At 39.6% G+C, this 13,504-nt stretch overlaps 2 protein-coding genes across 6 annotated transcripts in view; one reads left to right on the top strand and one right to left on the bottom strand.

Moving 5' to 3' along the window:
* Window positions 1-13,504, bottom strand: part of septin9a (septin 9a) — an 82,351-nt gene that overhangs the window by 39,379 nt on the left and 29,468 nt on the right. For 4 of the 5 annotated variants that reach the window (XM_084926153.1, XM_084926157.1, XM_084926155.1 and 1 more), the window contains one exon: window positions 10,284-11,000. In XM_084926153.1, the coding sequence (XP_084782279.1) occupies window positions 10,284-11,000 (717 nt within the window). Of the gene's footprint in view, window positions 1-10,283; window positions 11,001-11,560; window positions 11,839-13,504 lie in introns of those variants that run through there. The other variant, XM_084926156.1, reaches the window with a different exon arrangement.
* On the top strand, window positions 197-4,110 carry LOC146388697 (uncharacterized). The gene is made up of 2 exons (XM_084926160.1): window positions 197-724; window positions 1,628-4,110. Exon 2 carries the CDS (start codon window positions 1,629-1,631, stop codon window positions 3,108-3,110), a length of 1,482 nt encoding a protein of 493 aa, XP_084782286.1. The 5' UTR covers window positions 197-724; window position 1,628; the 3' UTR covers window positions 3,111-4,110.

Raw genomic sequence — 13,504 nt, 5'->3', positions numbered from 1 at the left:
AAAAAATAAAATAAAATAAAATACAGTGTCCTGGTGACCTACTGACCTAAAAACAATGTATGATTCACTTGCTTTAAATCCATCTGGGAATGTTCGTTGCACGTCGTCCATGTTTCACAACATAGTGAATAACAAATAGCAGGTAACCAAGTGACTCTTTGTGTTGCCTAATAATGGCAAACGACCAAAAAAGAAGAAGAAAAAAAAAAAAAAAAAAAGAAGTCAAGTGTTTGAGGCTAGTATTCCACATACACATACATATATTAAAAAAGTGAATAAAAATTAAGACACTGACGTGCAAGTATTTCAATCCACTCTAGGAGGTCAAGAGTTGTGATACATGCATATAAAAGTACTTACAAAGACCTGATAGACTTGATAAGGCTTCAGGTAATACTGACTAATATTTAACCAAATTTGGCTCAGTCGCTCTCCCAACAGTCAGACACTTCATCCTAAACCTGCTCTTAAAAATGACAAATAATCAGTGTTTGTATCTAGAAGCGTGGCTGTAAACCCAGCTAAAATGCTGAAACAGTATTCTGTTGCTCGCTATTACAGGAGGTGGTTTCATGCAGATAGATGTATTAGACAACTTCCTGTTAGTACCAGCCTTGCTGGCTGCTTTGGTTTCATTTACACGGAAACAGCAACCTAAAGGGAGTTACCTCTGCTCCTACACAAACAAAGAGCTCAGACACATGACAGCAACAGACTAACGCAGGTAAGTCCTCTTACTTTTTGGTGGGATTTTGAATGAATTTGTGACTGATTTAACTCTAGATTTTATTTGTGAAGGCTTCTCTGCTTCTCACGTTATTTTAGTATTGTATGTAGTAAGGTACAAAATTTGAACATTGACAGTCTTTTGTAGCATTATGTACTTCTAATATATCCTTTATCATAAAAGAAAACCACACAATTAATATTTACCTCACTTTCTACAGCTTTATTGACCCACAGAATCATTTTCTCTATTTGAAGCAGGATGTTATGCAATTCACTGGTTCTAATGGTCTTTATTACACTGATAGTCTACAGAGCACTTTGTAACAGCTTGTCTTGTGGATCATTTATTCATTTGACAAAGGCAGTTATCATAAACATTGCATGAGGAACAGTGTCATTAGAATTGTAGCAAACAGCCAAGTATGTTCAGTATTAAAAATAATACAGACATTGGTGTTAATGTTTTCAAATTCATGTTTGTAAAAAAAAAAAAAAAATAAATAAATTCAGGTTTACTCATGCATTCAATAATTTCAGTAGTTCATGAGCCCACATATAAAGCTTGGTTCAAAACTTTCTGGCTTAATTTTTTAAAAAAGCAAAAACAAAAACAGAATTTGTACTCAATGACGAGCCAGGAAAGCGCACTCCTGTTGTTTAACCAAATGATCTGGCTCATGAAAAACACACACAGACACGATCCTCATGTTAACCTAAGTCAACACTGCATTATGGGATAAGGAAAGATAACTGGCAAAACCTGTTTCACTGTTTATATGAACATGTCTAATGTTTAAAGACCACCAGGAAAAAGATCATCAAAATATGAACAAGTGTAAGGTGAGGATGTAGAGTCTAGATGAATGATGAAACCACCAGCTCTTAAATCTCTCTACAGGATGTTGAAGACAGGAAGAATCACGAGCTGCTGTGTGGCTCTCCTCCTGACCCTAACCTCTGTGTTAGCTGGAAAACGGGCACTGAATTCAATCAGTGATCTAAAGTCAATCGACTTTGGACAAACGGTGCCCAAACACAGCCTCCTGTTGCTCCACTGGTTTGCTAATGAAATTGACATCGACAACAACAACATCATCCTGCTGACCTTTGACCCAAATAGTGGAGAATTCGGCTCACATCATTACGGAAACTACGAGAGGGTGTTAGACCCACTGCCGAGGGGATACCGATACTACACTGTTGGCAACATCAATCAACAAACATCGCTGCCACTGCCATATTATGTCATCCACCCACGGGCGGAGTACCCAGCGAGAAACAGGGACAGGATCATATTCAGGGTCAGGGAGCAGAACGTGGGACGCCAAACTTCACAAAGGATCGATCAAGTGTATATCACACAGCATTATGAGCAATCTGAAAATCAGGGCACGAGGTATAATCCAGAGCATACATATCAGGTCACTACCAGTCTGCTGACGGAGATCAGAGAGTTTTCTGTGGAAGAAAATGACATGAGCTCACTGACGTATCTCAGAGACCGCTTTGGAAGCCGTGCTGATGATTCCCAACTATGGCAGATAAGAAACACGTGGGGTGAGCTTGCTTGTCTTGGGCTGTTTTTGTTTATTGTGATCCAGGAGAAGTATTCCACTCACAAACGCAACAACAGACCTCAGCCAGCACCAAGAAGGAACACACAAACTGATTTTGTGATCAATATCCCAGAGAGCAGGCATAATAATCCTGTTGGAATGTTTGCACAAATTCAAGTGGATCATAGAGATGAGATAACACTGAAGGTGACAACTGGAAAAAAGGGAAATGCCAGAATTATTTGGAGCGATGTTCCTAGACATCTTCTTAAAGAAGGTGTGATGGTGGCACTTTACAAGAATGATCAGGAAGAGGACGCTCTCACTTATAAATCTATTGGGAACAGAGAGTCGGGAAGTTGTAATACATCAGTACCCCTGAATGAAGGCCTTCAAGCACGACTGCATGAGGTCAGGACTCTATGTTGCTTCTGGAAATCATTAGGAGATGAGATAGACAGAGGCAGTGAGTTTAAAAACCCCAAAGCTGTGAAAATACCAGGTTATGATGCTAACCTGCAACTCTTTGCAAAAGACGGCAAGGCTTGCGCTCGCTTAATAGTGAATGAGTCTTTCCATAACTGGACGTCTGAATTTAAAAAGGCGTGGGTAGGCTTCTATAGTTCTGAAAATAAAGCCACAAAAAACTATGAATGGTGGCAGTGGCAGTGGGCAACAAAATTCAAAGAAAACACTGATTTTCAGGACATATTTTATGATGTGTACGAGTACGAGTCAGGTATGACAATCGCCCCAGGAGTGCAAGCACGCTTCATTATGCAGGATGAAATTGAGAAAGCAAGAACCTCACCCTGGGGGGAATAAAGATATTGAAACAAAATTTAAGATAGAAATATTAAATTAACTTGTACATACGCCCTTTCAAATAATAGCTGAATGATTTTTATTAAATAAAAAAAAGGCAAAATAAGATACCAGACCAGTGATGTCCATACTGTATATTTAAAAGTAGATTTTTAGTAAAAACAATCATATAGTAGTAGATGTAAAGGTATTTCAGGTCCTTCATCTCTATGCTGTCTTCTGCTGAAAACAGACATGAGCCTGTAAGAGCTCATTGCAGAGATACTGGTACTAATGTGCTGTACTTCATGTGGTCAGAAGTTTTTGTAAAGCAGTGATGAACTGGGTTTGAGTCAATCAGAAACAATGTATTCATCAGCCCATAATCACAGAGCACTGTTAAATGTCCATTTATGGAAAAAGGAAGAAATCCATGGGATCAGTGTTAAGATTTCTATGGGGAATTTTTTATATGTATGTAACGAGATTAATGTGACCGATTTTTTTTTTTTTACCCAATGGAAAACGGACACAATGGCTTCTGTGCGTCTCCAAAAGATTTGCTGGTGTGTGCGACATTTTGCCTCTACATTTTGAATGTATTTGTATTATTTTTTCTTCCCTTATCGAAAATGCTTTTTGTAAAGACTGATTTCAGCTGTGTATGACATGCTTATGCTAATGACCCCTTTACAGCAATGTGGCATTAAGATTTGACTCTTAAGGGTTCAAGCTAAAATCCTGCAGACCTCGCCTTTACGGAGACATGCCGCAGAAAAGGACTGGCCTGGATATCACCTGCTGGGATTAAAGGTCCTAGTGTGTAAATGCATTTTTAAAAAACTGTACAAAGTCTTCTGTAACGGCCTTATCGTTCATGATAAAGTGCTGCCCTGCAAAGGCTTTTCAATTCTCCAGCATATCTAGTCAAACAAGCTGCACCTCTGTCTCAGCTGTTTGCACAAGATTGCAAAAATATGAATTGCCTGAATGAATAAATGTCATGTGTGTTAAGCTGTAAGTGGGTCTAAAGTTTAATGAAGAACATCCTGTGAAAAAGACTCAAAAATTGTGTTTGTTAAACCTAAGTTTTTTTTCTAAAAGTTAGATGTGCATAATTACAGAGACAGGTGTTTCTCTTTTTTCTAATCACAAGACGTTTTGGGGGGTCAGGGATAAATCCTTTCCATCCCTTGTGACATGCACAAGTCATCGTTTCTAGCCAAGTCCCAGGCAGAACTATCAAAAGGCCTTTATGCTTGAGTGAAAGAGATAAATACTGTTTTAATGCGGTGAAAAGAGGATAGCACTCAGAGGGCCAGCACAAGACCCAAAAGATCATAAGATAATGACTCATCATTAAAAGTGTTGCAGGCTCAGCTTTGCAAAAATAGTAGTACAAAGAACTCTCTAGTGAAGAGACCAGAGCCAAGTTTTAATGACAAACAGACACTTATTTGTTCTGTCTCTAAAAGTCTGAAAGCTGACACATTTGATCAGCTACTTCCACCATTTTGTAAGAAGAAAGCAGAAGAGCATCAATTTCTGCTGTGACTTGAGGTGATTCAGATTAGGATCAGTAATCGATTAATGACACCTAATCCATGCACATTCGTTAATTTAGTTTTGCTAACAACATTAACAGGTTTCATTTTTGTAAATGAAATTATGCAAATTCAAAACGCATAGGTGTTTATATAAAATATATACAACACACACACACACACACACACACACACACACACACAAAAGCAACAAAACAACAAAAAAAACCCACCCAATATCCAAAAATAAAGCTGCTGTGGATTCACTTTCATATTTCCTCTTTGTACATCCTTTCAATCACATTACATAAAACTAAACACATAATAAAGCAAAAACTGCCTAATGTGTCATTACTGTCCTAAATTCACGCCCCAGTGCATGAAGCTCACACTCAATTACTATGTTAAATATTCTTTAAGCAACCTTAAAATCAGCAAATAGAGCTCACTGCATCAACAGGTTTTTTGTTCCCTTCCTGTGTTCCTTTGATAACCAAAACATAATGGATTTTTTTTTTAGTTTCAAGCAAGTAGCAGAAGAAATTATGTTAAATACTTCACAATCCAAGAGACCTCATTAATAATATGGGAGCAGGTGCACGGCATGGGATGCATTTCAGCATGATGCTGCAAGTTCCATGTTTGGCTCCACACCTACATAAACGCACACCTCTTCAGGAAAGATAGCACATGGAAAGATTGCATTACAGAGGTGTAATCAACAAAACACCTTTGATATTCACTATTTACAACACGTAAATCATTAGCTGTGAGCCTCAGGCAGTAAGTATTATGGAACGTGTCGTAGCTATGGCTCCCAGTGGCTCAACAGCTTATTAAACAACAGTTAAAACGCCTTTTTTAAACGGAGTATTTCATGAAAATAGAAATTGTCTTCAGGCCAGTTAAGAACTGGTGTCATCCCTTAAGCAAAACATAAGACAGAGACATAACAGGACAATCAGTTTTGTTTAACTGAAGCATGGTAATCAGTTTTTATATCAATTAGCTCTTATTACTACTATGTGCTGTTTGTGCAGCGAAATTAAACTAATTCACCTCAAGCTGCTTGCTGAAGTGCAAGCTGTTAAGCTCAACGCTACACAATGAATGTGTGACGTGTATTTGAACATTCAAACAAACGTACAGCCAGGATATGGAGATATCTATATTTCTACAATGTTTTTATTTTAGATTTTTTTGGGAAGATCTAAATGTCAATCATTACAAACGAATACATCAAGCCAATTAAAACAATAACTTGCTTTGTTTTTTCTAATGCTGAATTGCATTCCCTTGCCATCATGCCAAATTATGATATACTTAATTCAGGCCTAAAAATGGCTTTGTGAACCACGGGTTATTAACTTATTTTTAAACACCTGTACTACAAAGTTTTTGACTACTTAAGTTCAATTTAAAATGACCTGTGGTAGTGTGAATGAGCTGGACTGAGGCTACCTTTAAAAAGCAGAGGATGGACTGAGAAAAGCCAAAACAAATGTAGCAGGAAATGCAAGTAAATCAATGGCAGGAGGCAAGACACAGCAGACATAATCTAAAATAGTAGATTATATAAGAGTATATAACAGAATATCTTCAAACTTTTCTTTTGCTTTTTCTCCTTTCAAACTTTCTAGTATTTATGCATAATCTGATGTGAAAATTCTTCATTAAGTTGATGTATTTTAAAAGACACTTATACAAACTCGCTGTTGTCAGAGTGAGGCATCCAAAGAAGACCGGAGGCACAAAAATAAAAAATAAAAATAAATGGTGTAAAATTTAAAATACACCAAATGTAATATGCACTGATTAACAGTGTTACTTAACCACTTATAAATTTTAAATAATGCCTTTTATCATTTTTTAAAGCAAAAAGACAGGAAATACCAGTGGTGATATTATTTTTTGTTTGTATGCATCACAGTGCATAGCTAAACTAATGTATGACAATCACAGAGCAGCAGGTTTAAAGGGATTTCAAGCCTTGGTCTTCCATTGTTGTTTTCTCTGAGAAACAGACCAATAAATCAACATCCTATATAAGGTCTACGCAGCTGTGTGCTGTATGTCAACAGCAAAAAATTGCAGTAAAGTAAGAAGAAACTGGCTTTGAGCCATATAGAAAATGAATTTGCATGCAATAGTTAATCATAGAGCTCCAACAGGTTTTAAATTGTTAAATATCAATTTATGTTGCAAAAACGCTAACAGATCGGCATCAAGATACTTCTGTGGTTTGTTTGTGGCTGCAGGCATCATCATCAGCAGATAAATGTAATATTTAAACTCAGAATCAGTATCCCTCTCAAAAACACATTACTGAGGGGTGCATTGTTTTGCATCCACAGTTTGAATTCTATTGCATTTATGTGTATTTCTTTTTTCTTACACAGTCCTTCCACATGAAACACACTCACTGTATTTTCTTTTGCACTATATAAGCAGCAGATACACATTTATAGGACAGACTCTGTATTGCCTTGCCTTGAACTGTGATCATCCCTTTGTCCATGTAAAGATGCCTGCATGGACATAAAAAAAAATCTTCTGAACTACCCCTTTACATTGAGCTGTTTGTGAATCAGGGAGCAAAGCATACATGCTGAACACACTTCCACTACATACAGAGTTTCTGTAGATTACTATTTCAAATTTTAAGTCCTGCAAATGTTTTAGCAAACCCACTTCCTGTCACGTTTTCCATAGCAGCTGGTTCTCTGAAAAGGTGCCTACTCGCTATCATCCAGCTGCAAAGATGGTAAGGGTGGAGTTAATATGCACGGTGAGAGCAGCTGACTAATTTCCCAGATATTTTTCATAGCCCCTTTGCAAATAAAACTTTTGCAGGAGAAACTGCATGCAAACAGACATCCCAACCCACAAACTGAATCTAAATCTGGAAATACTGCAATTTTTTTTTCATATTAAGTTTATGCAAAACAAAGCCTATTTGACTGACTCTGCGATATGTATCACAGCATCCATGACAAGACAAATCAAGGTCAAGGCCAGGAACAGGAAACTGAGCTGTGTACACAATGAGTGTGCATGTGTGTGTCTCTCTGTGGGTAAACATGAGATCACATCCTGCTTGAGACTGAATACAGCTGCTCATCGTTACAGGCGACAAATCAACCCACACAAAGCATGTCATTACTACCTCCTGTGCTCTCGAACAGCCACCACAAAACTTCTTATCACCTATCAGCATGTTCATCAGTCACTCTCCCCTGGGCGTGAGGCATTCTTAACCCTCGTCATCCACACAAGGATGAATGTATGCGCTCATGGCATGTACGTACATGAGCTGACACCCGAAGGTGAGTACGTCCCACTTCATATAAATCAGAAGAGGCTTTAAGTAATAATCTAATGGGTCTCAGAAAAAACACTGACACCCAACCGGATGCAGACCTGACATAGGCGGCAACAGAAGTAAACAACAAACTGAAAACATTCCCCGTTTCCCCTTCCAAAATGAGTCAAAATATTTACCAACAAAAACAAATGCTTGGCCTGCATCAACGCTGTGTGGAATTGTTGAGAAAATGGTAATTAAAATCTGGTTTTGGGCACGATGTTGAACCAGTGTGGTCTAACTGTTTAGATTCATTTCCAAATGACGGGATGCTAAAGTGGGCTTTTCTCATATTGTTTTCTCCCTGCAGACAAACTACAGGAAGCACATCGTCTCTATCCACGCTTCACATCTCCATGCATTTGGCTCTCTCTTTCCTTCTTGTCCACAAACTCTAGACTCTCTCTCCGCCTCCTATCTGCTCACTGCTGGAAGCTTCCCAAGCTTCTTGCAGGGCCTCCCTCCACATGCATGGCTGAGCAGGAAGTGTGTAATCTGAGCCAAATGTGGCAGAAGCTGAGATCTAATCCTCTCCCGTTTCCTTGCTTATTTTACATAATTAGAATGCACATGTGCTCAATGATACAACAATGCTGGTATCTAAGAAACAAAAGTTTTAAAGGTCTTTTATATCTTTAGGTAGAAGAACAACCAAAATAAATCTCTAGCTGCCTGCAAGGGAAAAACAGTGGACAGAGTCAAAAACAGGCGAGACAGCATGTAAAAAAGTGGAAATTGGAGGCTTTCTATTTTTATGTAAAATGTTTTATGACCTCCAGATTTGGAATGTACCACCTCCCAGCCGCCTACATACTACTTAAGCAGTGACAGCAGCCTATGAGCACAGCTGTCTCCAGATAGCAAAGGTACACACACATACCAGTATAGCGATGCGCTGTTTTAGTTGGACAAGATAGGAAAGCAAACAACCAAAATAAGCGATAAACTGAAAAACAAAAAATGCCCTGCACAAATACACATGCTTTCTTCCATTTAAACCAAGAGCCAAGAAGAATATTAAAAAAAAAAAAAAAAAAAAAAGCATACAATGACACAGTTCAAAAACTGAAAACAGACACTTCCAAAGGCTGACATTTATTATTAAAGCACGGGGTTAAACAAACATATCAGGGGGGGGGAAAAAGCAGTTCGACTTGAGAGTGGCAGTAGAGAAAAGGTCATAGGTTAACCTTAAACATTAGGTTTAATTAATCCATTAATGATGAGGCATATCCAGAAAGTACCTCATGGAAATCCACAGTCAGTTTTTGGGAAAGTGTTACTGTAGAGCTAAATTCTCCCTGATAATGTGATGAAAGAAAAAGAACATAAGAAAAAGTTCAAAGGCAGTAATGTGTCATCTTTGGGTATGAACCAGCATGCTGGATGAGCATCACTTTCCCCTGATCGATTGCTCAAAAATGGTCAAGCAAATTAAAAAGTCCTCCATCAAATCATGTTATGATCAACATCAAACACTTGAACTGGTCAGGTTGAGTGGTTAGTCCAAAAAGTGACTGTTTTTCCCTCAGTAAAACCAATACTTAAAGGCACAAGTTACTAGAAAAACATCTGACGCTCGAGTTTGGGCTTGGCATCATCCCTGTACCACATCTGAGAGGTTAGTCAGCTGTGGGTGAAAAGTAAAGCCTCTGAGTGGTCTAGACAGGGATAAATTCACTTGCGCAAGTATCCTACTGAGTTTATGTCACAAAAATCCAGAGATTACACAGAAAAAAAAAAAAAAAAAAAAGAGAAGAAATCACCAACCGCACGCTAAGGTCAAAAAACAGCGGCTACCAGACTTCCTCCTGCGTCACATGCATCTTATAAAAATAACCGACCAAATTAACTACAACTGCCTGCTTGTCTGAACTTACAAAGGCTTCAACCAGACTGTGAGTGCTACAAGTTTTTAACTTAAGTTCAGGGAGAGCCAACATATTCAACCGCTTGCCTGAGTCTTTTCTTGTAACTGCTGTCCTGGGAGAAGCTCTGGGATTCTCATCATCACCCTCGCTGACCTACATTCAGATAGTCTATAATGACAAGCTCACGAGGACTGTGAGCTGTATGCCTCCTCTTAACATGACTATGAGTATGTTGCAAGATAAAATTAAGAAGAAACAGTCAAGCGGAAGAAACAAGTGAAAATCAGATATGGTGTCGCTTTCAAACAAACAAAGAAATCAGAAACAAACTGTTTGATCTCACTGAGGAGTTTACTTCTATAAATCATACACAGGGGTTAGTTTGGAAAACAAGCCCAACTGAGCAGGTACTCACTGTCTGCTGGTCGGCTTGCGGACGCCTCTGTGACAGGCGACTGCACCCTCTCCACCCGGTGCTCTGCAGGTGAAGGCAGGGGGGCGACGGGTGCAGGTGGCTGGTGGCCGTTGTTCTCCACAGGAACCTCTGGCCTCTTGAAGGCCACATCAACTGGGCTAAGGTTGGGCGACGGGGGTTCCGCCCTTCTCTGGGGAGGCTCGGGGATCCTAGACACCGGGGTTGAGGCCATCTGGGAGTCGATCCTCCGGGGAGGGGCGGGTGGCTCGTGGGTCCTCGTCATGTTCAGCTCCCCTCGCCTGCTACTGGTGCTTGAGAAGGAATTGGAAGAGCTCTCCAGGGAGGTGCTCCTGTTGCTCAGGCTGACCTCCGGCCGTTTGAGCCCAAAGCGGGTGATGCCGGCACTGGGCGAGCTATCTATCTGCTTGGAGGAGACCTCAATGGACATCTCGGCACGGCGGGAAGAGGCTGTATCAGCATTACGACCCCCTGACAACTCAATGCGCCTCATGCCGGTCTTCGGGGAGCGTAGACTGGAGGACTCAGAGGGTGAAGATCTGGTGGAGGAGTAGTCAGAGTTGCGGGAGCTCAAGTCGTAGCTCCGCTGGCTGGATGTGGAGGAGGTGGATGAGCGGAGGGGGTTGGTGGTCCGGCGAGTCAGGGGCGATGGGTGTGTGGATGTATCCGCTTCCTCCACCTCAAACGAGCGTTTCAGCGCTAAAAGACAAACAACAAACATGGTTCCATAAGAAACAACAGCCTGAGCTGACAGATATGGACTTAAATCACTGTTGCACCATTACAGTGTTATCATATGGAGCAAAAAGAAAGTAAAAGCACAAATAAAGAAGAAAACATGAGAGCCAGAGGACACAATAATGCTCATCACTTCCTCTCCAACCCTGTAGCAGGACTCTATAGAGCCAACATCCATTTCTGGTACTTAATGGCCTAGTTTTAGACCATAAATTTTATTTCAAATACTCATTACATTTTTCTTTTAAGCTGAAAAGTTCTGGGGAAACTGCAGAAAAACCAGAGGCACTAGAGGCCTGGAAGTCCTCAGGTTTACCACTTTAACAAAGGTTTAAACAATAATAGCAAAAACACATGCTGAACAATAACCTATAGAGAAAATAATCAATTTAATCGGAAACATATAAGTTATTAAACGAAATGCAGCGCGCAATGTTAAGGATATCAGCTAACGAGTTGGTTAGCTAACAAACCGCTGAAATGAAATAAAAGAAAGAAAATCCAGAAGAAACTCATCTTACTCGACTTGACACGCTTCATATAGCGCGATAACATGGCGTTTCATTCACTCGATAAAATACTTCTTTTTTCCCCACCAAGCACGTTTTAATAGGATTGCCGAGCTTTCCACTCACATCCAGCCACTGAAAGAAAAGAGTTCAGTTTAACCGGCTACCTACACATCTCTTCAGCGCCACGAACCTCGCGCACCTGTAGACAGAAAAAGCGTATCAGGATGACGTCGTCAGAGCCCAGATTGATCACGTGACCCTTAATCCTAAAGCGTTGACGTATGTTCTACCAGAAGTATCAAGATTTTGTAATTTATTTATTTTTTTATTTTATTTTTGCCATAGTGAAAATTTCCTTTTGCTATTATCTCAAAATTCAGATTGGAATTTGTATTTTTTTTTTTTTACATAATAAAACTTTTCCCAATTTACAATGATTTTCTTAGAAGTTTGAATTAGTAAGTCGAAATACTGAGATAATAACCTGAAATTTTGACTTACTTATATTTTTCCCCAGTAGTCAAAATAAGCTTCCATAGATTTTATTAAAGGATCTATTTAAAACAAAACTCTGACTAATAAACTAAAAATGAAATATAGAAATATTTTCTTATATCTACTTTATGTTATATTACCATTTATTCTACACCAAACTAAGCCTCGGAACCTTTGGACTACTTTGAATTTAGCAAGTAATATGTTTTGAAGTTTTGTTAGTTCAAGAAAAGATGCCAAAGAAACTTGGATCCTGCTTTGGTGAGTGGAATTTTAGCATTTTAATGGTATAGACACGTTACAGCAACAAAAGGGTCAGAAAGAAAAAGTCAATAAGACATATATTAGAAAATCATAAGAATAAAATAAAAATAAGTAAATAAAAATGTTGTACAAATAAAATATGTGACTATACACGCAGTTTGGTAGCTATGGAATAACTTAGCACATCAGCCTCTCTTCTAAATATAGTCAATTCTGGCTCCTGAAAACAAAGATGAGGAAGGCCACAGAGCAAAAGTTGCTCTGAAAAATCCAAATCAGCCAGTGTATATTGACAAACCAGTAAGCCCCTTCCATATCTTTTGAATGAGTCAGTATTTCACCAGCAGCTGTGTTGTTACTGGTTGATAAATTGCATTTTTTCCTCACTGCAGTGAGCTGCATGTCAGATGTCGATGGTGACACCTGGCTCACCTCAGCTCGGCCCAGAGACAAGAGCAGCCACTAAAATCTGGACCAACACAGCCCCTGTCCCAGATAAACACCCGAGCCCGATCAGGCATCTGCCGTGTTTCAAAGCTGACGAGCCAAGTACCAGCATGGGAGAATCCTCTCTTTCCCCCAACTCAGTGTTTCCACATCCTCGATATGTTTCTGCAGATTTCTGTGTCTGATATCACAGCGTGTACCGAGAAGAAACTAACAAATAACACTGCCCACCACGAGGTGCTGGGTTAGCTGGTCGTCTGCAACGGTAATGACCTTTTGAGTTGCTAAAGCATGAAATATACATCGCTGCGATCATTTCATCTGTGTCTGACAACAAGCTCTTTGTGTAGAAATAATGAGAAAACTGGCCTTTGAAATGTTCTCAGAAGAAAGGGTAGCAATGCCTGATGTTCTTCTTTAAGTACAAGCACACAGATGGCACACTAGTCACACTGAAGTTATACTAAAATTAATCGAATGCGGTGGGAATTTCTTGTCAGAAAGGGAAAGGAGGGGAACCATTAACGAAGCGGCTAATTTAGTGGACATGACTCGCTCTGTTTATAGAGGCCGAGGAGTAAAAGTAAGCAGAAAATAGACGCCAAAGATGACTTAAAACTGCATCTGGCTGCTGGTTTGATAAACAGTAATGACCCGTTTGCCTGAAACGGCGCTGAAAGTGCGCTCTGTGGTGACACAAAGCCAACGCAGTGACGTCCTCACAGACACTGTGGAGACAGGGGCCGT

Source organism: Perissodus microlepis, chromosome 4, assembly GCF_051167445.1.
Source record: "Perissodus microlepis isolate ML-2025 ecotype Zambia chromosome 4, ASM5116744v1, whole genome shotgun sequence".
Lineage (NCBI taxonomy): Eukaryota > Metazoa > Chordata > Actinopteri > Cichliformes > Cichlidae > Perissodus > Perissodus microlepis.
This window is presented reverse-complemented; position numbering and strand designations above follow the sequence as displayed.